This window comes from Apodemus sylvaticus, chromosome 1 (assembly GCF_947179515.1).
Source record: "Apodemus sylvaticus chromosome 1, mApoSyl1.1, whole genome shotgun sequence".
NCBI classification, from domain to species: Eukaryota; Metazoa; Chordata; class Mammalia; order Rodentia; family Muridae; genus Apodemus; species Apodemus sylvaticus.
Window position 1 is genome coordinate 201,760,099 of NC_067472.1, and position 23,092 is coordinate 201,783,190.

Below are 23,092 nucleotides of genomic sequence, written 5' to 3' on the forward strand. Positions count from 1 at the left end.
TGTTAGCTCGTTCGTGATCTCCTCCAGTAGAGCCCACCCACACCTAGGAGGGCTTTTTTTTTTTTTTTTGTCCGCTTTTGGAGACTGCCATGTGACACCTCTTGTAACTCTTTCTTTCTGCATCTAGGAAATGTCAGTTGCCCCAGAGGTAGTGTGGGAAGCAGTGACCATCCCTCTGCCCCAGGTGGTGACTCCTGCTTCTTCCCTCAGTAGGCCGATTGGTTGTGGGCTGAGGGTGACATTGATGTATACTAAAACAAGCAAGCGTGCGGTGGGACTGAGTGTGGCTCCTTTTCTCAGAGTAGTGATGTCCCTGCCTCCTCTTGAGTGAAGACAGCAGGTGACTTATGGCCAGGAGCGGTTTGCCTGAGGACGACATCAGCTCCTCCACCCAGAATGCACACCTTGAATATGTACTCTTCTGCCTCCATTTCCCTTGTTGGCAGAATGCATTGGAGATTTTAGTCAGATTGTTTTGGTTTGTGGAGGGGAGCAGCTGGACTCTGGTAGAGGGAAGCGTGTCTGGGGGGGAAGTGGCACACGCCTGTAATCCCAGCACTTGGGAGGCAGAGGCAGGCGAATTTCTGAGTTCGAGGCCAGCCTGGTCTACAGAGTGAGTTCCAGGACAGCCAGGGCTACACAGAGAAACCCTGTCTCAAAAAAAAAAAAAAAAAAAAAAACATCCAAAAAACCAAAAAAACAAAACAAAAGAGAAGCGTGAAGCAAGGCCGAGCCCACCCGCCATACATACTGTGGGAGCCTTCCGGGAGTGGCCCATGACTACCACTATAGTCCAGGCCTGTCCCCTCCGAGGGCTGCATCTGCATAGGCTGCTGGTGTCTCTGGTTGATGTGGGCAGCGAGGTGGAGAGCCCCCAGTTCTAGGAAGGAGCTCCAAGGCTGGATGCAGCATCTTTAGAGATGCGCAGGGCCTGGCTGTGCCCTGCATTGGGAGAGCTCCTCGGAGGCCAGGTACCTTGGAGATGCCAGCCCTTCAGAGTACCCAGCCTCCATCACGTCCCGGGCAGGCTGGACAGTGATGATGGCCAATGGCCGGCTTCACAGCTTTACGGCTTGCTCCGCCTTGCCTACTGTCCCTCCCCTGCCCTCCCCTCCCCTCCCCTCCCCTCCCCTGCCCTCCCCTGCCCTCCCCTCCCCTGCCCTCCCCTGCCCTCCCCAGGCAGCTGCAAGAATAAGCTGCCAGAGGCTTGGGGTTGCAGTTGGGAAGTGTCTGGCGCCACTGCTCTCCGTTCCTGTGACTGGCCCAGCACCCTCCCTTCCCAGCAGGAGCCTGCAGGCTGGTGACCCCAGCGGGATTGCTCCCCTGGGTTTGGATGGGTGGCCCCACTTGCAAGCTGCAGCTTGAGACCCAAGGGTTCAGACTGACCGCCATCTCTCACACACCCTCCCTCCTTCCTTTCAGTCTTAGGAGCTGCAGCTGTCAGCCTTGTAGTCACAGGGCCCTGTCTGTGCAGAGCCGCTGGGACTGATTCCCCAGAGAGAAGGGAGGAGCTGGGGAGGAGGTGCTGCCTGGAGGTGGAGGCCGCGGCAGAGGCTGGCTTTCCATGCTGGAGAAGGGAGTAGTGACGGTGCTGCTGGCTGGGGAGCAAGGGGGGCACTCAGCTTGCACAGAACCCACCAGGTCTCAGCTGTGCTACAGACTTGGGCCACCTTTGCAGTAGCAGGGAGCGTGTGCCGGCTCTCCAGGAGGACTTTGACACTTTACCCTCCCCGGGGGTGTCTTCAGGATGGAGCTCACTCCAGTGCCCCACCCCTGTTCCCTGTACCCTCAGACTGACGTGCTCCTGCCAATCCCCGCCTACTTGGTCCTGTTTATTCTCCCAGGTGGTTCAGATGACTCCACCTGCCCTGAACCCCAGGCTGAGTGCCGCCCTCCTCCCTAGTTGCTGCAGCACCTCCTCACGTTGTTGTTGTGTCCATCTTCCCACTAGGCCTGAACTGCAGGCCATGCCGTCCTGTTCTTGACTTAACTTCATGGAGGAGGCACAGGCTTCAGCCCTTGGGAAAACTGAAGGGCTTGTGACAGAGAGTGTCAGTGGGGACCTTGGCGCACTTAAGATCATACGAGGGTTGGGATGCGGTGACCATCCTACCCTCCCTCCTTGTCTCCGGCTCTCTTCCCCCTCTCCTATATATGTACCTGTTTTTCAGACTGGGTGTCCTCGAACTCTGAGCAGTCTTCCTGCTCATCGGTGTTGGGATTGTAGGTTGATGACCACTCTTGGCCCTTCCATGTATATATATGTTTTTGATTTTTCTACTTTTTTTTTTTTTTTTTTTTTTTTTTTTGGTTTTTGGAGACAGGGTTTCTCTGTGTAGCCCTGGCTAACCTGGAACTCACTCTGTAGAAAACCAGGCTGGCCTCGAACTCAGAATCCTCCTCCCTCTGCCTCCCAAGTGCTGGGATTAAAGGTGTGCACCACCACTGCCCAGCAAAGATTTATTTATTTGTTATATATAAGTACACTGTAGCTGTCTTCAGACACACCGGAAGAGGGCATCAGATCTCATTATAGATGTGAGCCACCATGTGGTTGCTGGGGTTTGAACTCAGGACCTCTGGAAGAGCAGTCAGTGCTCTTAACTGCTGAGCCATCTCCAGCCCCTATATTTGCTTTTAAGGTAAAGTCTCATGTAGTCCTGGGTGACCTCAAACTTATAAGTAACTTGAGGATGATCCTGAAACCCCAGCCCTCTTGATGGGTTACAGGCTCGTGCTCCCATACTCAGCTCAGCCCTGTGTTATTGTTGAGACAGTCTGACTCTAGCCCAAGCTGGCCTGGGACTCAAGAGCTTTAGCCCCCTGAGTTCTGGGATTCGAGGTGTGTGTCTGGAGTTGGGACGTGTTCTCATCTTTGTCTCGTCAGTCTTTTGGACCCTGCCATCCTGAGTGCAGTGTAAGGCGGCTGCTCCCTCCCTGTCTTTAGTACAGCAGCCTGTCACCTCCCTTTACTGCACGTCACCCGTCCTCCACCATCCAACAGGCCCAGAGCTCTACTGTGACCCACTTCTGCCACCTTCCTGGCTGCCACTGGCCATGCCTGGCCCTGCAGCGCTGCTTCCTTGTAATGCGGAGTGTCCATGTTGCATCTGTCCAGATTGATAGCCCAGTGTGCACAGCTTGCTCTAACCAACAAATGTTTCTCTCAGTCTCCAGGGGGTTCTGGGGGACTCTGTGGATCTGCTTGAGACTGTCTGGGCCAGAGGACACGTTCTCTGGCACTACCGTCTCTTCCAAGTCCACACCATGTAGCGCCAGCCATGGCTTCACCTGAACTTGATAGGGTGTCAGGGCAAGGAGGTGGAGATGGTGGTGGTCTCCATGGCCCAGGAACAGCAGGATGGCTTAAAAAAAAAAACTTGTGTGTAGATGGGTGCCCCACCTTTCTCTGGTATCCCACTACTCTGCTAGAAAATGCAATTCAGAACTGCGGTGCCCGGACACAGGGCATCTGCTCTTAATTTGCCCTTTGCCAGAGGCCAGGGCGCTGACCCACTGCAGCAAGGCAGTATTCAAGGCCCTTTGCCAGTGTTGTTATCCACCCGCAGGACAGAGGTGCAGCCCCCAGCAGCCCTCAGCCGCCTCGCCCCAGCCTGTCCTGTACCGCCTCTCAGCACCTCCACTCTGCCTCAGCTGCGTCCCTGCTGGACCGACCAGGCACTGTGAGGAGCCATGCGCTGACTCCCTGCCTAACCTAACGGGCCAGGGGTAACACTCAACTCCCCACGACTGCACTTGTGAGCAGTTAGGCGGCCATAAGACTTTTGAGGAACAGCTACCAGCTTTCCAGCACCTGCCCTGTAACCTTGGCCTGGCACCTGTGAAGGACTGAAGCCCAGCTGGTTTCTGTCCTGATTGTGTTCTGCCCTGGGGCACGAAATGGCAACTCACGGTGCCTTCTGTCCTGTGGACTTATTAAGAGTCTCTGGTAGACAGGGTTGGCTTCCCTAAATGGCTCATCCTGTCTGTGTCTCTAGAGTGCTGGGATTATAAGGCTGGGCCAAGGCTCCCAGACTTACTGTGCTTTTGATTTGTGTTTTCTAATGGCACATGGCCTTTGTGTGCTGTTTATAGACACTTGATCATCATCTGTAGAGAAATGGCCTTTCACACCTTTGACTCTTTGAGTTCTCTCCCTCCCTCTCCTTCCCCCTCCCCCTCCCCCTCCCCCTCCCTCTTCCTCACTCATACCAGCACAGGCACCAGCAACAGAATATTCGGGGTGCTGGGCTCTTGAGAGGTGGGTGCTGTTTCCTCCCAGTGTGTCTGGATGGTCCACAGCCACAGAGAGAGGCAGATGGAACAAACTGCTGGGCTGTGGCCGGAAAGGTCGAAGCTACACCTTTTCATGTTGTCTTCCCCTTTTTTTTTTGTTTTTGTTTTTGTTTTGGGGGGGGGGTGGTGTTTTTTTTGTTTTTCCCGAGACAGGTTTTCTCTGTGTAGCCTTGGCTGTCCTGGAACTTACTCTGTAGACTAGGCTGGCCTCGAACTCAGAAATCCGTCTGCTTCTGCCTCCCAAGTTCTGGGATTAAAGGCGTGCGCCACCACTACCCAGCCCCATTTTTATTTTTAATTTCCCCCCCTTGAAACAGGGACTCACTATGCAGCCCAGGCTGTAGGTTAGATTGACCTCAAAGTCAGAGAGATCTGCGTGCCTCTTCCTTGGGTGTGCTAGAAGTAAAATCACGTGCCGTGCCACCAGGCAACCTTATCTTCTCACTTTTTAAAAAGTATGGCCAAAGGGCCACACATGATAGCTTATGCCTGTAATGCCAGCATTTGGGAGGGAGGCAAGGATCAAGGCTAGCCTGAGCTATATGAGTATGACTCAAATCTCAACCAGGTGTGATGGCTCATGCCTGACGTCCCAGCATCAGAGGATTGCCACAGGTTGAGAACAGCCTGGTTTACAGATCTTGAACCCCCCCCCCCAAAAAAAAAAAAAACCAAAACCAAAAAAAGCACACTTTAAAATGCATCGTGGACTGTGAGGACCTCCCATCCCACTGCTGTTTCCGACTTGTGCTGAGCCAGGTATCTTTCCATTGTCAGCCTCAGAGCTGACTACGGCTGAAGTGACCAGTCCTTAAGTCTCCCTCCCCACCCCTGAGTAGCTTGGAACAAGTTCTTCCAGGTTACAGGGTGAGAGCACTTGAAACAGCAGGCCAAGGCCCCAATGCTGTTCACCACAGCAGTAAGTAGCAGCTCCTGCTACTGCTTGTGTTGGGGGTCTTCAGAGTATTTGTGTGGTTTGGGTTGGTTGGGGGTTTTTTGGAGTAGAGTCTCACTGGCTGGCCTTGAATTTTCTCTCTCTCTCTCTCTCTCTCTGTTTTGTTTTTTCGAGACAGGGTTTCTCTGTGTAGCCCTGGCTGTCCTGGAACTCACTCTGTAGCCCAGGCTGGCCTCGAACTCAGAAATCCACCTGCCTCTGCCTCCCAAGTGCTGAGATCACTTGCGCCACCACCGCCCGGCTTGGCCTTGAATTCTCTAGCCCTTCTGCCTTCAGCCCCTTGACCAGTTGACACCAGCATCCCTTGTGAAGTTTAGGAATTAAAGACACAGATATCCACTCATTCATTAGACAGCGGTGAATAAAACAGACCTGTCCATCGGGGGCTCACTGTTAAGACAGCAGATGAGTCACATAAATTACTAATCATACAACAATATGGCACAGGCCTGTAGTCCAGCTGCTTGGGAGGTGGCGACAAGAGGACCGTAAGTCCAGCACCTCCCTGGCTGCAGTGAGCCTGAGTCACTTAGCCAGACCCGGTCTCAGAAAGTCGTGTGGAGACGGCCTGGCTGCTGGAGGTGGTGGGCACGCCTGTGATCCCGGCTCTGGGAAGGCAGAGGCAGGCAGATCTCTTGAGTTCGAGGCCAGCCTGCTCTACAGAGTGAGCTTCAGGTCAGCCAGGGCTACACAGAGAAACCCTGTCTCAAAAAACTTAACAAATGGACTAGGGATATGGCTTAGTGCTGGGTGCTTGCCTAGCAAACACACGGCCTCAGGCTCCGCCCCAGCTGCTTTAAGAAAGTTGCAGAAGACAGGCGACCCCGATGGAGAGTTGGTGAGCAGTCACTGAAGAGAGGGCTGTTTAGGCCCAGAGAGCTGGCTTAGCAGTGAAGGGCACTGGCTGCTTCCCCTCGGGGTCTGGCCTTCACTTTAGCACCCATCCCTGCAGCTCACAGCGGCCTCGACTCCAGCTCCTGGGGATCTGCACAGATGTGAGACACACAAAATCATACCCTGCATTTTATTTTTGTTGTTACTGGTTTTATTGCTTTTGGTTGTTTTGTTTTTGTGACAGAGTTTTCCTGTATAGCCCTGGCTATCTTGGAACTTGCCCTGTAGACCAGGCTGCCCTGGAACTCAGGCTGCTTCTGCCTCCTAGTGCTGGGGTTATGGTGTGTGCCGCCACCACCCAGCAGAATTTTGTTTTTTTAAGTGTTTGAACATGAGCTGGAGAGATGGCTCAGTGGTTACGAGCATACTGCTCTTCCAGAGGCCCTGCGCTCAGTCCCAGCACCCACAGCAGACTACTTTCTTTTCTTTTTTACTCTCCCCCGCCCCCCACCAGCATCAGACTACTTTAGCTTTGAGGTGGTTTAAAAGCCCTGTGAGTGGTGAGGTCTGCAGCTTCTGTTCTCTTGAGGCACCTGCAGTCATGTGTGACCCACTTATTAAACACAGGGACATAAGATTCTTTTTTTTTTTTTTTTTTTTTTTTTAATGTATATGAGTACATTGTAGCTGTGCTGATGGCTCTGAGCCAACATGTGGTTGCTGGGAAGTTTGAATTTAGGACCTCTGCTCTATTTGATTTTTAGCCCCACTCTCTCTGGTCAGACACCCTACCCTACCCCTGTTCTCTCTGACCTAAAGATTTATTTATTATTAAATCTAAGTACACTGTAGGTGTCTTGAGACGCACCAGAAGAGGGCGTCAGATCTCTTTACAGATGGTTGTGTGTCACCATGTTGTTGCTGGGATTTGAGCTAAAATAAGTCTTTTTAGCCTCAGATGGTGGTGGTACATGCTTTTAATCCCAGCATGCAGGAGGCAGAGGCAGGTAGGTCTCTGTGATTTCAGTGCCAGCCTGGTCTACAGAGGGAGTTCTCAAAACAAAATATTTTTTAAAAATATGATTTAGTAGTAGGCCTTTATTTGTGGTGGGTTGAAATGGTCTTGGGAGGCAGAGGCAGGCAGATCTCTGAATTTGAGGCCAGCCTGGTCTACAGAGTGAATTCCAGGACAGCCAGGGCTATACAGGGAAAGGATGTCTAAAGGGCCCTCCATTTTTCCTTCCTTCCTTTTTTTTTTTTTTTGTTTTTGTTTTGTTTGTTTGTTTGTTTGTTTGTTTGTTTGGATTTGGTTTTTTTGAGACAGGGTTTCTCTGTGTAGCCCTGGCTGTCCTGGAACTCACTCTGTAGACCAGGCTGGCCTCGAACTCAGAAATTCGCTTGCCTCTGCCTCCCAAGTGCTGGGATTACAGGTGTGCCACCATGTGTGCTGCCGGAGTTTTTGACTCTGCTGCCAAGTGACGCCACACAGACTCCAGCATGAGGCCCTCCTTTCTCTCCAGTGCTTCTCACTTCCTGTCTTTCTGTCCCGCCTCAAATGCACCTAACTTCTCTTCAGAAAGACTTAGATTTCTTTTCATTTGGTTTTTGAGACAGGGTTTCTCTGTGTAGCCCTGGCTGTCCTGGAACTCACACTGTAGACCTGTAGACCAGACTGGCCTCGCACTCAGAAATCTGCCTTCCTCTACCTCCTGACTGCTAGGGTTACAGGCGTGTGCCACCACCGCCTGGCTAAGAAGTGAGTTTCAGTGTCCTGTTCTCATTGGAGTTGACTCTGGTTCAGAGAACACGTGAGCCTCAAGCTCAGTCATTCCCTGAAGATCTGAACCCATGTAATGCCTGTGCTGGACTCTGGCGGAGGGAACAGATAAGACCCTGATGTCAGCAGTCCAGAACACCGGTGACTGTCCTCTGCACACTCCCTACTCTGGTCAGGGCTGCTACCTGGAGAAGTGCAAGGCCCCAGGCCAGAGTCTCAAGAACTGGCCCAGCTGTTGTGTTGAAGAGGGGATGACATTGCTACCATACCCGACATTTTGGATTTCCATATGTTATGTGGTGTGTGTATGTTCCATGCATGCATGTGTACTATGTGGCTATGTGGTGTGCCTGGTGCCCAAGGAGACCAGAAGGTAGCATTGGATCTGGAAGAGTCTGCCCTGCCTCTGAGCAGCTGAGCTCTTCCGGGCTGAGCACACAGCTTTCCCTCCTAGGACAGCACAGTTGTTTTGCTCGTGAGCAAACTGAGAGCTGGTTCCGCAGCCCAGTGCCTGCTCGGGCTGCACCTCTTCCTGACGCCAGCCCTAGCCTACGAGCCGGCTCCCTCAGGGTGTTTGTCCTGCTGTACCTCCCCTGCTGCTCACTGCCTTGCTGTCCCCAGGCCTTCCCTGTGTACCGTCAGCTGTCCAGCCCTGGGTAAATATTTAAGGGTAAACAGTGGGTGTGCAAGTGGTGTGCAAGATGCAGCTGTCCCTCTCTCTACAGTGAGAGTTGTGTTTGCTCTGCTCCTCCCTGCCAGGTCCCCAAGGGGTGTGGCTCTGGACTGTGATGATGGCTGCTGTTAAAAGCAGGAGCCCTCTGCTTCCACTCTTGCTGCGTCGGCTCACTTGCTGCTTCTAGAAGACTGTGTGTGTCTTTGGTGGTTTTCTGGATATGGACACCCAAACAGTAGATAAGATTCAGGGCCTGCCACAGTATGGATCTTCTGGCCATCAGACATACAAGGCAAATGAGAGTAGTCAATACCTTGCTATTGGACCATACTTGACTCTCTCTGTCTCTAGAACCTTCCTTCTGCTTCTCTGTCTTAGGTGACACAAGCCTGGCCATCCTGAGTAGTCAAGTCAGGGTCCCTGGCACAGGCAGCGTCTATAGAAGGAGACAAGGCCTGGCTCCCAACTGGATGCCCTCACCGGGTCACTTGTTTCCTCTGTTGTGAAGATGCATTCATGTCCCAAGACAGACTGTCCCCAGGGCCGTAGAGGAAAGCCTGCATGCACCTCAGCAGAAAGCTTTGGTCAGTGACAGTCCTCAGTCTCTCCTCAGCACCAGGCTAGATGTACTCTCATGGTTCAAGCATTCACCCAGCCAGATTAAGTTCTGTGCCCAGTGTCATCTAAGGTACAGTAGCTACTAGGACAGACCTGTCTCTGTGTCTGTCTGGTCAGAAAAGGAGCTGTGGGGATGGAGAGCAGCAGTTCCATGGTAGCCAAGAGTTGTCTGAGTGCACGCCACATGGGGTGGGTGAGTGTAGGGGCAGAAGACAGCACTGGTCCATCCCCAGAGCTGGAGGGTCTGAGAGCAGCAGTGCACCGAACCACTGAGCCAGCTCTCTCCGGCCCCTGCTTTATCTGAGATAGCTAAAACCTGAAACGGCATGCAAGATGGCTCAGCGGGAAAGGCTTCTGCTGCCAAGCCTGTTTGTTGGCTTGGCTTGGATTCTCCGGGTGATGGCACACACCTGTAATCCCAGCACTTCGGAGGCAGAGGCAGGTGGTTTCTGAGTTCGAGGCCAGCCTGGTCTACAGAGTGAGTTCCAGGACAGCCAGAGCTACACAGAGAAAAGCCAAAAAAAAAAAAAGAAAAGAAAAGAAAGCACTCTGGCCCACCTGTGCTCTGAGCCGAGGTGTTTCAGGCAACAAGCATGGCGTTTCCGTGGTGTGACGGCATGAGCTGTGCATGCCAGGTGTGCTTGTGAGCCACAGTGAGACCCTTACGGGCGAGAGATGTGTGCCCAGGCCATAAAACCTTCAAGAGGAGGTGCTGTGGAGCTGAGGCCTGGGTGACAGCTGGTTGAGGGCACAGGGCACAGGGTAGAAAGGAAGCCAGGTGCACAATAGAGGAGATGAAGCCCTCCTCAGCCGGGGCTGCCCCTCATTTTGGGGTATTAGTCCCTGTGCAGGGGACTTGTTACCACAGCAGGTCATAGGCCAGCATCATGTGTGGGCGTGGTAATGACTAGAGGAGGTCAGCTCACCTTCCTGGGGTCTCATCTTCTGAAGCACTGAAGCAGGTGGGTCTAGATGGTGGTCTCTGCTTCGGGCAGCATGGGCGAGCCTTTGGCTGGGGCAGACAGGATGGCAGCAATGAGGCTGGAAGTCCGGGCTCCTGATGGTCACGGCTGGGTCCTCACTCATTCTACACCTTCCATACCACCCTACCCTGTCTCGGACACTGCAGCATTCCCATGGCGCCGGAGTGCCCATCGTATGAACAAGTGCGGACCTCATTGGTGCCAGCTGCATGCTAGTGAGCCTTCAGCGTGAGTGCCCGAGAGGGGGCCTGCATGAGATGCTCTGTGCCTGTGTGCCTTGCACTGGCTTTGCCCAATGGAAAGGGTTCTGTGTGTTTTCCCAGTCTCCCCAACAGCATGTGCACCCCGGCCCTGGCTTTTAGTTGTTGGCATATCTGGCAGGTATACGTGAGCAGCCTACTCCTCTGTAGGCAGTGGTGGAGGCAGAGGATTAGGAGCTCGGGCCAACCTCAGAGGCACCAGGTTCTTTCACGGCCACCTAGTTGTAAAAACATAATGGATAGACAGTACTGAGGAGACCCTTAGAAGGCTGGGTGGGCGCTAGGAGAGACCCTCCCCACCCAACCGCCAGTGTCCTGGGCTTCTGGGAGGGGACCTTGTCTCAGCATGTGTGGGAAAGGAGCACTCTCTCCTCTGGTGGCCTCACTTCCAGAGCTGCTGGCAACCAGAGTCTGACTTCCCCAAGATCACAAGGAAGGCAGGGCCAGAGTTTCTGCCATGCTGTTTGAGATGTGGACTTAGCTGGGTGTGACTGTACTGTTAGGACTCCAACTCCGAAGTCAGACCGCTTTCCACTCTCTCTGCTCCTTTGCCTTGAGGTGGCTGTGGAGGCCTGGTGTCTCTAACGCAATGCAGAGCCACTGTGGGAGTCTACAGCTGTTCCTAAGAGGCAGCGTGTGGTCTGGACAGTTACATGGAGACCGGGCAGAGTGCAGTGAAGGCTTGCTAAGGAACCTGGACCTCTCATTGAGCATGGTGCCCCCTGCACCCCAGAGTCTTCCCCCAGAGCCCTGCCACACTCCCCTCTGTATTACACCATCTCACACTCAAGCACCCGACAACAACATGACCTCTTTTGGGGGGGGGTGTTTTTTGGTTTTTCGAGACAGGGTTTCTCTGTGTATCCCTGGCTGTCCTGGAACTCACTCTGTAGACCAGGCTGGCCTCGAACTCAGAAATCCACCTGCCTCTGCCTCCCAGAGTGCTGGGATTACAGGCGTGCGCCACCACCGCCTGGCGAGAACCTGATCTCTTGAGGGCAGCAGCTCCCAGCTGGGCAGAGAAGTTTAGTTTGTCTGTTCTTCCTAATTTTAATGTGAAGGTGTTAATTCCACCAGATGAGGATTAGACTGCTACCACAATTTACCAGCCAAATTTGAACCAAGCTTTATTAAATTCTGGCCAGGATGGTGGGCACCGGCTGGGTTCATACCTAGGATGCCTGAAGTGACATCAGTCAGAGGCTTGTGCAGGAAAAGCCCACGAGGACACGTACGTCCATCCTCCTGGACCTGCCCGTGTGCTCCAGCTCAGCCCGTGCAGTTGGGGCCAAGCCTGTTGAGAGGAGCGAAGCACATGGCTTGTTAGCGTAGATGGGTCCAATCCCACATTCTAGGATGCTGTCTGTCCTAGGCCAGGGGGTCACGGTGAGAGGAGTGTTGTTTTATAGATCTCTTAAGCACAGTAATTTAAACTTAAAACTGAGTCATCACAAAGGCCCCCTTAGTCTGGAACCTAGGCTGGCCTTGAATTCAAGTTACTCCTTCTGCCTTAGCTTTCTGCGTGCTAGGATTAAAGGTGTGAGCCACCATGGTTTTTCTAAGTGAATAATGTCTGAATGCCACACAGGCCTCAGTGCTGAGAAGTTGGACAAGCATGGTGGTGTTCACCTTTAATGTCAGGATTTATGAGACTTAAGTGGGGGGGGTCACCTGTGTGTTTCAGGATAGCTGGGCGTATGAATGAAAATGAGGATGTGGCCAGTACTATATGGTTAAGGAGAAGGTTTCGTTATAGATGATTGTAGGGCGCAGGACGTGGGGGAACCTGTGTCCCGCCAGAGCTCGCCGACACTGCACAGGCGTCGGGTCATGAGGGGCTGCTGGGTTGGGGCACACACAGTCTCGGGGGTCCCTGGGCCTCATGGAGGCCGGGGACAAAAAGTTTTAGCTCAGGCATTGCAGGACGCCACTGGATACCATACTAGAGCTGAGGACAACATGGGGGCAGCTTAGCCCCAGAGCTGAAGGGGGAAGGCGCTCTCTGTCACCCAGCGGGTGTCTGGCTGGGAGAGGCTACGAGACCCCGATCCACCCTGGTCGGGTCGCGGGTGGGAGGAACCGGACCCACTCCAGGCGGGAGGGAAAAGAAGGCAGTGAGGGAGGCGTGCTGGGCCAGGTCGTGTATGCACGGGTTCGAGCGCCACGTGTGGAAGCCAGCTGTAAAGGAAGCCTGGCCTGGTGGGAAGTCCTGGGTCCTCACGGGCTGCTGGAGACACTGAGGCCTGTGTGGCATTTCTCCATTTCTCCAACACAGAGGGTTTAGAGAAGAGACAGCCCATGATTTTAAAGCTTTATTATAGAAAAGTTGGAAAAAGAAAAGAGAAGAGAGAGAAAAGATAGAGGGGTGAGAGCTGGCCATGACCATGTGGAAAGAGGGGAGAAGAATGGGGGAGAGGGGGAACAGGGCAAGAGAGAGGGGGCAAGAGAGCTAGGAGGGGCCTGGCAGCCCCTTTTATAGTGGGCGGGGAACCTGGCTGTAGCCAGGTGACTGTGGGGTAGAGTGCAGCCAGAACACTAGGGCGTGGCCCTGCCTGACTGATGGCCACAGGATTATGGAGTTGAGAAGTCAGGAGTATGGAGTTGGTGTCAGGAGCCTGAGTGTCTGGGATCGGATCTGGCTCACGGTTCCGTCCCTTGTAGAATTTTCTACTGGGTCTCCAGAGTAAGCCTTGCTCAACCAGGCCACAGACTGCCTTTCACAGTCCCACAGGTAATGACGTAGAGAAACAACAAAGGTGCCTAGAAGAGTCCAGACCAAACACAGTCCGCAGATAGACCAGGGTCATGGAGAGGGGAGGGAAAGAAGAGAGGGTGGGGGACCAGGAGCCCAGATAGTGTGTGGCCAAAATGGCTGACTTATACGGGAATCTGAAGGTGGAGGAAGGGAAGCCCAGGTCCTTCAGTCCTGGAAGGGCTGGAAAGGTTTAGGATAGGGCTTCAGGTCACAACAGCCATGACGATGGAGAGAAACGTGTCCCAGGTTTCTTTGGGACCTGACACTATATGGTGAGACGCTGCCTTCAAAAGTAAACAGTCTTTCCGTGACCCCCTTCCTCTTGTCTAGCCGCCCTCCTAGAAGGCAGCTCCCTCCCTGTGTGGCCTTGCAGAGCTCAGCATCTGACCATGAGACTGTGCTGCCTCATGTTCCTCCTCTGAAGCGCAAGTGAGAGCCTCGCTTGAGGAAAATGTTTGAGGGGTTGACCCAAGTTTGCAGAGGAAGCTCTTGACAGCCTGGCATGGGCGGCTGAGTAACAGTATCACCTGTTGCAGCCACAGTTGTCCCACCAGCAGCAGTATCCTGGAGAGCCTGGCTTCGGTGCAGTGAGCCTGCAGGACCTGCACGTTCTGTCTGTGCCCTGCATTCTGCTTAGAGCCTCTGCTCTGGAAGCTAGTCTCTTGGAGCTGCTGAATCTGTGATGCAGCTGGGCGGGGAGTCTACCATGCCTGCCCCAGCCACGCCTCTGGCCCCTTGATAGACACCAAAACCTCTGGTCACATGACATGGCACCCATCCACCCCAGACAGAGCACACTGCAGTGGATGCTTCTGCGTGCTAGTCCCAGCAGCCGGCCATGGGGGGCGAGAGTCTTCAGCAGCACTGCTCTGCCCTGCTGCTCTCCTCAGTGGCCCCTTCCCACCACACCAAGGCCTTCGGGGGCCTCCCTCTGCAGTGGTCTGCCCCAGCCATCTGCTCCTGCCACACTAGTCCAAGGACTGCTGCTAGCAGCTGTGCTGTCCTGTATGTCCCCACCCGAGGCTGCCAATCCAGTGTGCCTGCTGAATGAAGGAGCCCTGTGGGGAGCCTGGGGAACCAGCCCTCCACTGCCAGCCGGCCTCTTCGCTTTCCTTCCATAATAGCAACACAGTGTTGCCAAGTGTGGGGCTCTGGGGTGATGCCCACAGATCACCTAGGGCCTCATGAACATCCAGTCAGGCTCTGGTTCCCAGGTGAAATAGCGTTCTCTGAGCCTAGCCCACCAGGTCCCCCGTCCATAGTGGGCACCAGGGACCCACCAGGGAGATGGTTCTGGTGTGGGTTAGCAGCCCTGCCTCTAGGCGACGTGCACTCTACCCCCATTGTCATTCTCATGGGAACCCCGACAAGATGTCCAGCTCCCAGCTGCTGATGTTGCCCCCCCCCCCTTGCCGCTGTGTGCACACGTGAGGCCATGTCTCCTGGCCACCTGTCACCTGATGCTCAGCATCAGGCCTCTCACTGTTCTGTCCCTGGAGAGAGGCACTGCCAGGACTCTACTTGCCAGCCACGCCACAGGGTCTCTTAGGGGGCGCAGACGTCCCTGGTGGCCCTTCCTTGAGTGAGAGGACCTATATTCCCTCCCAGCTAACTCCAGTGCTGCGGCAGTAAGAAGACGGAGCTGGCTCCCCGTTTCCCAGCCTTGTGTCGTCAGGCTCTGACGGGGCAGACTGGCCCTGGGCAGGCTTCCTTGGATAAGATGGAAGAGTGTCTTGGGATCTGTCCCAAACCTGGCTAAATGAAGTCACCTGTGGAAAATCCTTAGCCATGCAAGGGATCCCAGTGCCTGAGAGGTCACAGCACAAGGGTCGTGAGGTGAGGGCTCACCTGGGCTTTCTGAGGAGAGCCTGTGTTATAAGGAAAAAGACTAACAAAACAAACCCACAAGTGAGAGTTCCACTCACTCTGCAGCTGACAGAAAGCCAGCTGCTTCTCTGGTCACCTCATGTCATTAACCCCTTTCAGAGAGGTTGCTGGGATCACTTGTCCAGTCTTGGCAGGACAAAGATGAGGATGTGGCTTTTAATCTTTGTCTCCTCGATGTGTCCACTCTAGCACATCCTTCTCTGGAACATACACACACACACACACAGTCTCACCAACTTCCTCTCTGACAACGGCTTCAGTTGGCAGCCTGCCTCCCTTGGCACACAGAAGGTTGAATTTGGGTTGAGTGGACACACCTGAGGTGTGTTCCACAGAGCCCTGCACTGCCCACCTGCCTGCACTGCGCCTTCAGACTGGCTGTCAAAGCCACTGTGTGCCTCTTGTATTCTGTCATGCAGAGTATCTCAGCGCAGCAAGCACTGTATCAAGTTAGATCCCCAGTCATCCTCCCCTAAGATGCATTTGTTTTTTGTTTTTTTTTAATTGTGTTGTTGTTGTTGTAGGAACAGGGTTTCTCTGTGTAGCCCTGGGCCTGTCCTGGAACTGGCTCTGTAGACTAGGCTAGCCTCGAACTCAAGAGATCCTCTGCCTCTGCCCCCCAGATGCTGGAACTAAAGGCATGTGCTGCCACCACCTGGATTAATTTACTTTACGTGTATGTGCCTGAGTGTACACATGTACCCCGTGTTGGATCCTCTGGAGCTGGGGTCGCAGGCAGTTTAACGATTACTGTGCCCACTTCCAAGCTGCCCACCAGCTTCTCCTCTGACCCCACTGATGACTCCAGGTGGTGTGAAGCCAGCTGTGGTAGGCCAGGGCCACCAAGGCATGGACGTCAGGGGTTGACTTTGAGCCCCTTCTCTTGTGTCCTTACTGTATCTGTCACACTTAGAAGGTAGGAAATTAGCCGGGCATGGTGGTGCATGCCTGTAATCCCAGCACTTGGGAGGCAGAGGCAAGCGGATTTCTGAGTTGGAGGCCAGCCTGGTCTACAGAGTGAGTTCCAGGTCAGCCAGGGCTACACAAAGAAAACCTGTCTCGAAAAACCAAAAAAAAAAAAAAAAAAAAAAAAAAAAAAGAAGGTAGGAAATTGATAAAATGCGGTGGTCACTTTTGTTTGTTTTGTGTGTGTATGGCTGTTGCCTGCATGTCTATCACATGTATATTTGGTGCTCATAGAGGCCAGAAGAGGGCATCAGATCTCTTGCAACTGGAGTTACACACACACACCCTGGGTGGTGGAAATTGGACGCCCTCCTGGAAGACCAGCCATGTCCTAGTAACTTTAGTATGGCAGCTGTAGCCCCAGCTCGCCTTAATTTTCTCTTGGGTCAGGGTCTCACTGGGTTGCCCAGGCTGCCCTTGAGCTTATTTTGTAGCTAGAGCTAGCCTTGAGCTCCTTCTACCCCAGCCTCCTGAGTACCTACAGTTATATGCCTGTGTGCCCACACCAGGCTTCGCTGCTGTTGACTTCTTGGTGTCGATACAAAGCTGAGAGTCACAATGTCGACAAAGCTGGCCCAGGCCCAGCTTTCCCTATCTAATGTTTCAGGCCTGGGCCTGTGGTCTCTGATTGAACCAGCTTCACGAGACTCCTCAGAGTGTCATCTGCCATTGATGTTTCTTCTCTTTATAGTCCCCTGAACACATCCGTGCACGTGGCTGGCTGTAGTTGCTGTTGTGTTCAAGATCATTGTGAGCACCCAAAATCTTCAAGTGTGTGTGTGATGTGAGAGAATTCGCACTTTGGTTGTTTTGTGGGTTCATGGGGTTCTGGAGATGTAAACTAAAATGTTTTGTGAGTTTTTTAACCACTGGGCCACACCCTCAGCCCCTCACTGGGGGATTCTAGGGGCTCTACCACTGAGCCACGCCCCCAGCCCCTCCCTGGGGGATTCTAGGCGGGGCTCTACCACTGAGCCAGGCCCCTAGCCCCCTCCCTGGGGGATTCTAGGCGGGGCTCTACCTCTGAGCCACACCCTCAGCCCCTCACTGGGGGATTCTAGGTGGGGCTCTACCACTGAGCTACGCCCCCAGCCCCTCACTGGGGGATTCTAGGCAGGGGCTCTACCACTGAGCCACGCCCCCAGCCCCTCACTGGGGGATTCTAGGTGGGGCTTTACCACTGAGCCACGCCCCCAGCCTCTCACTGGGGGATTCTAGGCAGGGGCTCTACGAGTGAACTACATACTATTTATTTAATTTTTTTATTTTATTTTATTTTATTTTATTTATTTATTTATTTTTTTTTTTTACTGTAATTGAGATAGGGTCTCACCAAGTTGCCTACGCTGGCCTTATTCACTCTGTAGTCCAATCTGACTTTAAACTTTTGACCCTTTTACCTCAGCCTCCAAGTAACTGCAATGCCTGACTTAAATTTTTTTTCTAAAAACGTCTGGAAGAAGCCAATCTGGGTAGACAGAAAAGTGTGAGTTAACCTGCCACATAGGGCTGCCCAAGATCCGTGGGGTGTGGGTGCTCTGCTTCTTCAGATCTGTCCCATCTTCAGTGTGACAGCCACTGCCATCCCGGGAGGGCTCTCACAGTCCATGCTCTCCTTTGTTCTTTGGTCGTGGCCCTGTGGACTGAGGCGTGGTTACCGTGAGCTGAATTTCAGGAGAGAAGGTGGCGTTCACATCCTTGCTGTGGTGTGTACCAGCTGTGTGCCCTAAGAAGGTTCAGGATCTGAGCTTTGTCTTTTCATGGGATTAGAGTGAGCAGAATGCAGTGGCGTGTACACGTGTGGTTCCGGAGGCTGAGGCAGGGGGTCAGCCATTTCAAGCAAGTCGTGGTGGTGCACGCCTGTAATCCCAGCACTTGGGCGGCAGAGGCAGGCAAATCTGAGTAAATGAGACCCTGTTCATTTAAAATGACATTATTTACATTGTTTGGGAGGTGGCACTTCTCCCGGGGCATATGTGGAGTTAGAAGAGAGTTTGGTGGAGTGGGCGCTCTCCTTCCACTCTGGGTCCAGGGATCCACTCAGGTCTTTGGGCTGGATGTGGAACTAACCAGCACGAGGGTTAATGTGAATGAAGGAAGAGTTTTAGTGAGGGGTTTGCCTAGATCAGGTGAGGCTGTGGGTCCATGCGGGGGTTTTCTTGGTTGTCACGTGAGGTAGGATGGACGGTCCTCTTAGTGCATGGACAACACAGCTTACGGACGGTGCCTTGATCTGTGTGACACCCCGCATCAGCAGCTCTCCAGGTCCATTGCCTCTGGCTGCCCCTGGCTGCGGATGTGGGGTGTGGGGGCTGCTTGTCTCCAGCTCCTGTGGTCAGTGTGGCTGTGCTGCAGTGAGGAGGGACTGTGTGGTGTTACCTGTGGCTGAAGCCACACACTCCTCCGTGGGGTTTGTTACAAAAGTGGACCTAGAGCACCTGCTGTGCCACCTGCCTGCCCTAAGCCTGGCCTGTGCCGCCTGGCACCACTGGGCACTGGGAGCTCTGGCTCCCTGTAGTAAGGGAGGGCACTCGTAAGCAAAGGCGTTTTGAGTTGTGTATGTTTCTGTGGCTGCCTGTGTGATGCCTCTGCCGCAGTGCTGCCATGCTGTGTCGGGAGGAAGGGACGGGCCTAAGGCAGCACGCGAGCGCCGTGGACTCTGAGCCTGCTCCTCTGCCCACAGCCCAGAACGTGACGGTGGACGAGGTGATCGGCGCCTACAGGCAGGCCTGTCAGAAGCTCAGCTGCCGGCAGATCCCCAAGCTCCTCCGGCAGCTACAGGTACGGGGGCTGGAGACACCGACGGACTGCGTGTGCGTGTGCGTGTGCGTGTGTGTGTGTATGTGTGTGTGAGGAGTGGCGGGGACAAAATAGCAAAAACCTAATCTGTTTAGGAAGTTAAAACAGCCCATCATCCCAGCACCTAGAGGGTGGACGGACGCAGGAAGGTGGAGTTCAGGGTCATTAGCAGCTACATAATGAGATACTGAGTTTGGAGGCTGGCCTGAGTTCTATGAAACCCTGTCTCCAAAATAAAAAAACGAGCTGCCCAGATGGCTGAGAGTGTAGGAACTTCTCTCCACCCTGACAACCTGGGTTTGATTAGCGGGACCCACACGCTAGCTAGAAATAGAGGACTACATTTTTTACATGAACACAATGATATGTGTGGCACACATACATGTATGCACGTGGAAAAAAGATTTGAATATAGCCATGGAAACCAAAATTGATTTATCATTTCTCCTGCACATCCCAGGAGCCCTGTGCTCAGCCTGTGAACAGATAGTAGAGGTGGGGCTGCTGGTTCAGGGCGCAGGCACCAAGCGCTGTCTGAGCTGGTGTGGATGCAGGCCCGCTGCCCATCGCTGTCTGCTTTCCTGTGGTCAGCCCTTGCCCTGCCTCCACACAGGGCCTTTGTGGTGCCTGGGACATTGTCCTCACTGAGTTCCTGGGCTGTGTGTGTTCTGCAGAATCGGCAATGTGGGGCCTTGCCACTTCCAGGGAAAGACAGCCACTCAGTGTGGCATCTGAGGCAAGGATAAGGGCCGACTAGACCTGCCTAACGGACAAGTATGTTGTCAGGCCAGCCCGAGCCTCTGACCTGGGGCTTTGTCATGGTGCTTGACCCTTGGGTGACAGTGAAACCCAGAGAGGGACCTGGTGTGTGTGTGGGTTAGGTGAGCCCCTCAGGGAGAGCCTGGGAAAACACCGAGTCAGTGCCTTTGCGTCCTTTGCTGAGTACCACAGGGTGGCTGTCAGCCTGGCCATCTGAGTCCCTTGAGCCAGACTTCCCCAAGTCCAGGCAACTCCCTGAGCACGCAAGACGTCCTCAGCCTCACTTCATCAGCTGGAGTGACGGGTTTGTGGCTGGCCGGCTGGCTACACGCAGGCTCCTCGCGCCTTCGGGGCTCACCACCAGTCCCCACTGTCCTCTGGGCCTTCGCCCCCCACTGTCGGGCTCCCCTCTTCTGGGTGTCTTACCTGCTTTGACCAGTCCCACCCTGCTTTCTTAGGAGTTCACAGATCTTGAGCAACGCATCCACTGCCTGGATCTAAAAGGTATGTGTCCCCAAGGACAGCAGGGTGGTCAGGGCTCCGTGGGCTCTGCAGGGAGACTGCTGGTGCTGGTGTGGACTGTCCACGTAAAGACGCCCGCCCTTCCCAGGGGAGAAGCTTGACTACAAGGCCTGTGAGGCTCTGGAGGAGGTCTTTAAGAGGCTGCAGTTCAAGGTTGTGGACCTGGAGCAAACCAACTTGGACGAGGATGTGAGTATCCACTGCCACCAGGCTTGGGCGAGGAGAGGGCGAGGGCGGGGCCTCGTGACGACCGGAAGCAGGTATTTGATATGACGAGGGTGGACCTGAGACCCTGAAGGTGGTGAGGCCTGGGGAGCAAGGTGAGGGGTGAGTGTGGCCACCAAGAGCTAGCCTGCTGTCACACTAAGGGGACTCACAGGTGTCTGGAAATCTCAACCTCTGAGGGCTGTGTTCTTGAGCGTAGCTTTACCTGTCATCCCGAGGCTGCTGCCTACCCTCCTGTCAGCCCCTGGCTTTCCCTTGGCCACCTGACCTGAGGCCAGGCCCACATGTGCCTGCCTGCAGGGTGCCTCCGCCCTCTTCGACATGATCGAGTACTACGAGTCAGCCACCCATCTCAACATCTCTTTCAACAAGCACATTGGCACTCGGGGCTGGCAGGCTGCTGCCCACATGATGCGCAAGGTGGGTACCTCACAGGCTGCTAGGAAAATGTGAGGAAGCCCCTACCTCAGGCCCATTTCTCCTCCCTCCTGCAGGGTAATCACCAGCCTTCCCTCCCTAGCATGACCTTGGGAAGAGGCCCTGTCTTACTCAGTGGGACCTACATGCCTGCTGGGATTGCTAAGTGACCCTGCCTTGTCCCCACCAGACAAGCTGCCTGCAGTACCTAGATGCTCGCAGCACACCCCTGCTGGACCACTCGGCGCCCTTTGTGGCTCGCGCCCTACGCATCCGCAGCAGCCTGGCAGTACTGCACCTAGAAAATGCCAGCCTGTCTGGGCGGCCCCTCATGCTGCTGGGTAAGTCTGTGTCCCAGCCTGTGGGAGGCCTGCTGCTGGGCAGGAAACCCAGGACCTGAGCCGGCCAGTCACTCCCACCACTCCCCAGCCACAGCTCTGAAGATGAACATGAACCTACGAGAACTGTACTTGGCGGACAACAAGCTCAACGGCCTGCAGGACTCGGCCCAGCTGGGCAACTTGCTCAAGTTCAACTGCTCGCTGCAAATTCTGGACCTGCGGAACAACCACGTGCTAGACTCAGGTGCGCTGCCTCTGACTCCTGTCCACGCTGTTACCCAGCACCCTCTGCGCCATGCCCAGCCCTGGGCTGAGGTGGGAGATGCCAGGTACAAGTGTGAGCTCTCCCAGGACTGTCCTCCGGAGTTTACAGATGGCAGGGATGTGCTGGCAGCGACAGCTCTGATCGGAGCTTACGCGGGAGGCAGCCCGAGGGCTAGAGTCAGAAGTCAGGCCCGAGCCTCTAGATCTCTCTGCTGCAGCATGAGCGGAGGTGCTCTCAGGGACGGGTGAGGCACTGACCACCTGCCTCCCCTAGGCCTGGCCTACATCTGCGAGGGTCTCAAGGAGCAGAGGAAGGGGCTGGCGACCCTGGTGCTGTGGAACAACCAGCTCACACACACAGGCATGGCCTTCTTGGGCATGGCACTGGTGAGTCCAGGGGCCTCGTTCCTAAATCTTTTATTATAGTTATCGGGGTGAGGGGTGTGTGTGTGTGTGTGTGTGTGTGTGTGTGTGTGTGTGTGTATTGCGAAAGGAGATCAGGAAACAGCTTGCAAGAGACCATTTTCTCTTTCCACCATGTATAAATATTTCAGTTTTCGAACTTAGAGCCTCAGGTGATCTCACCAGCCCTGGGCCCTGTTTCTTTCATTGATTTTTCTTTTGGGGTTTCAGACAGGGTTTCTCTGTGTAGCCCTGATTGACTTGGACTTGCTGTGTAGACCAGGCTGGCCCCAGACCAGACATCCCCCTGCCTCTGCCTCCCAAGTGCTGGGATTAAAGGCATGCGCCACCACTGCCTGTCTGGGCCGTTTCTGCAATTGCATACTTTTTTGTAACAGACTATGTAGGACAGTGCTTTGCACAAACTGAATATGTTGACTTAAAAAGTTAATATTTCTGAAAGCAGTCAGTAAGTCTTTAGTCCTTTGATCGCCACATAACATATAAAGTAATTCCAGCAGATACAAATGCTCCCAGGGGAGTGGGCCCTTGTGCGCCTGCCCAGGTCCCCTTCCACAAGACGGCCGTCTTAAGACTCCTGAAAGCCATTAGGAGACAGGCAGAGCGTGTGCAGAGAGGCAGCCTGGGTAGGGGCCCACCTGGATTCTGGTGGGGGAGGGGGAGTGGGCAGCGGGCGTGGCAGGGTTGTGTTGAGCAGCCAGGCAGGAGGGGAGGGTGTGTGCCTTGGCTCCTGCTTCCGGCTCCTTCCCTGACGTACTTTCTGGCCTTTCTCTACCCATGGCTCCCTTCCCCGCCTTCCCTGTGCCTTCCAGCCGCACACACAGAGTCTGGAGACACTGAACTTGGGCCACAACCCCATTGGGAACGAGGGTGTACGAAACCTCAAGAATGGCCTCATCAGCAACCGCAGCGTGCTGCGCCTCGGCCTTGCCTCGACCAAGCTTACATGCGAGGGTAGGATGCGGGCCAGGCGTGCAGGGGCCGGCGGGGCTCGGCAGGGCGGCCGGCCAGTGGCCAGGCATGGGGCCCTTGGCCAGCCCCTGCGGTCCCCCTCCCAGGCGCGGTGGCCGTGGCAGAGTTCATCGCCGAGAGCCCCCGCCTCCTGAGACTGGACCTCCGGGAGAATGAGATCAAGACAGGCGGGCTCATGGCGCTGTCCTTGGCCCTCAAGGTGAACCATTCCCTGCTTCGGTTGGACCTGGACCGAGAGCCCAAGAAGGAGCCGGTGAGGGAGGGAGCTTGCTACCTACCCGAGCTGTTGTGGGCAGGGGCAGATGCGAGGGTGAGAGGGCCAGGGTGGGCAGAAGTGGGTAGAGGCCACACAGCCCTAGCCAGGCT

General features: G+C 54.5%; 1 protein-coding gene across 1 annotated transcript in view; it reads left to right on the plus strand.

Moving 5' to 3' along the window:
* Ppp1r37 (protein phosphatase 1 regulatory subunit 37) overlaps nucleotides 1–23,092 on the plus strand; it is a 31,681-nt gene that overhangs the window by 6,925 nt on the left and 1,664 nt on the right. The window contains exons 2-10 of the mRNA XM_052171566.1: nucleotides 18,688–18,785; nucleotides 20,021–20,066; nucleotides 20,173–20,273; nucleotides 20,610–20,729; nucleotides 20,917–21,067; nucleotides 21,156–21,311; nucleotides 21,606–21,718; nucleotides 22,567–22,708; nucleotides 22,813–22,979. Of these exons, the coding sequence (XP_052027526.1) occupies nucleotides 18,688–18,785; nucleotides 20,021–20,066; nucleotides 20,173–20,273; nucleotides 20,610–20,729; nucleotides 20,917–21,067; nucleotides 21,156–21,311; nucleotides 21,606–21,718; nucleotides 22,567–22,708; nucleotides 22,813–22,979 (1,094 nt within the window). The remainder of the gene's footprint in view (nucleotides 1–18,687; nucleotides 18,786–20,020; nucleotides 20,067–20,172; nucleotides 20,274–20,609; nucleotides 20,730–20,916; nucleotides 21,068–21,155; nucleotides 21,312–21,605; nucleotides 21,719–22,566; nucleotides 22,709–22,812; nucleotides 22,980–23,092) is intronic.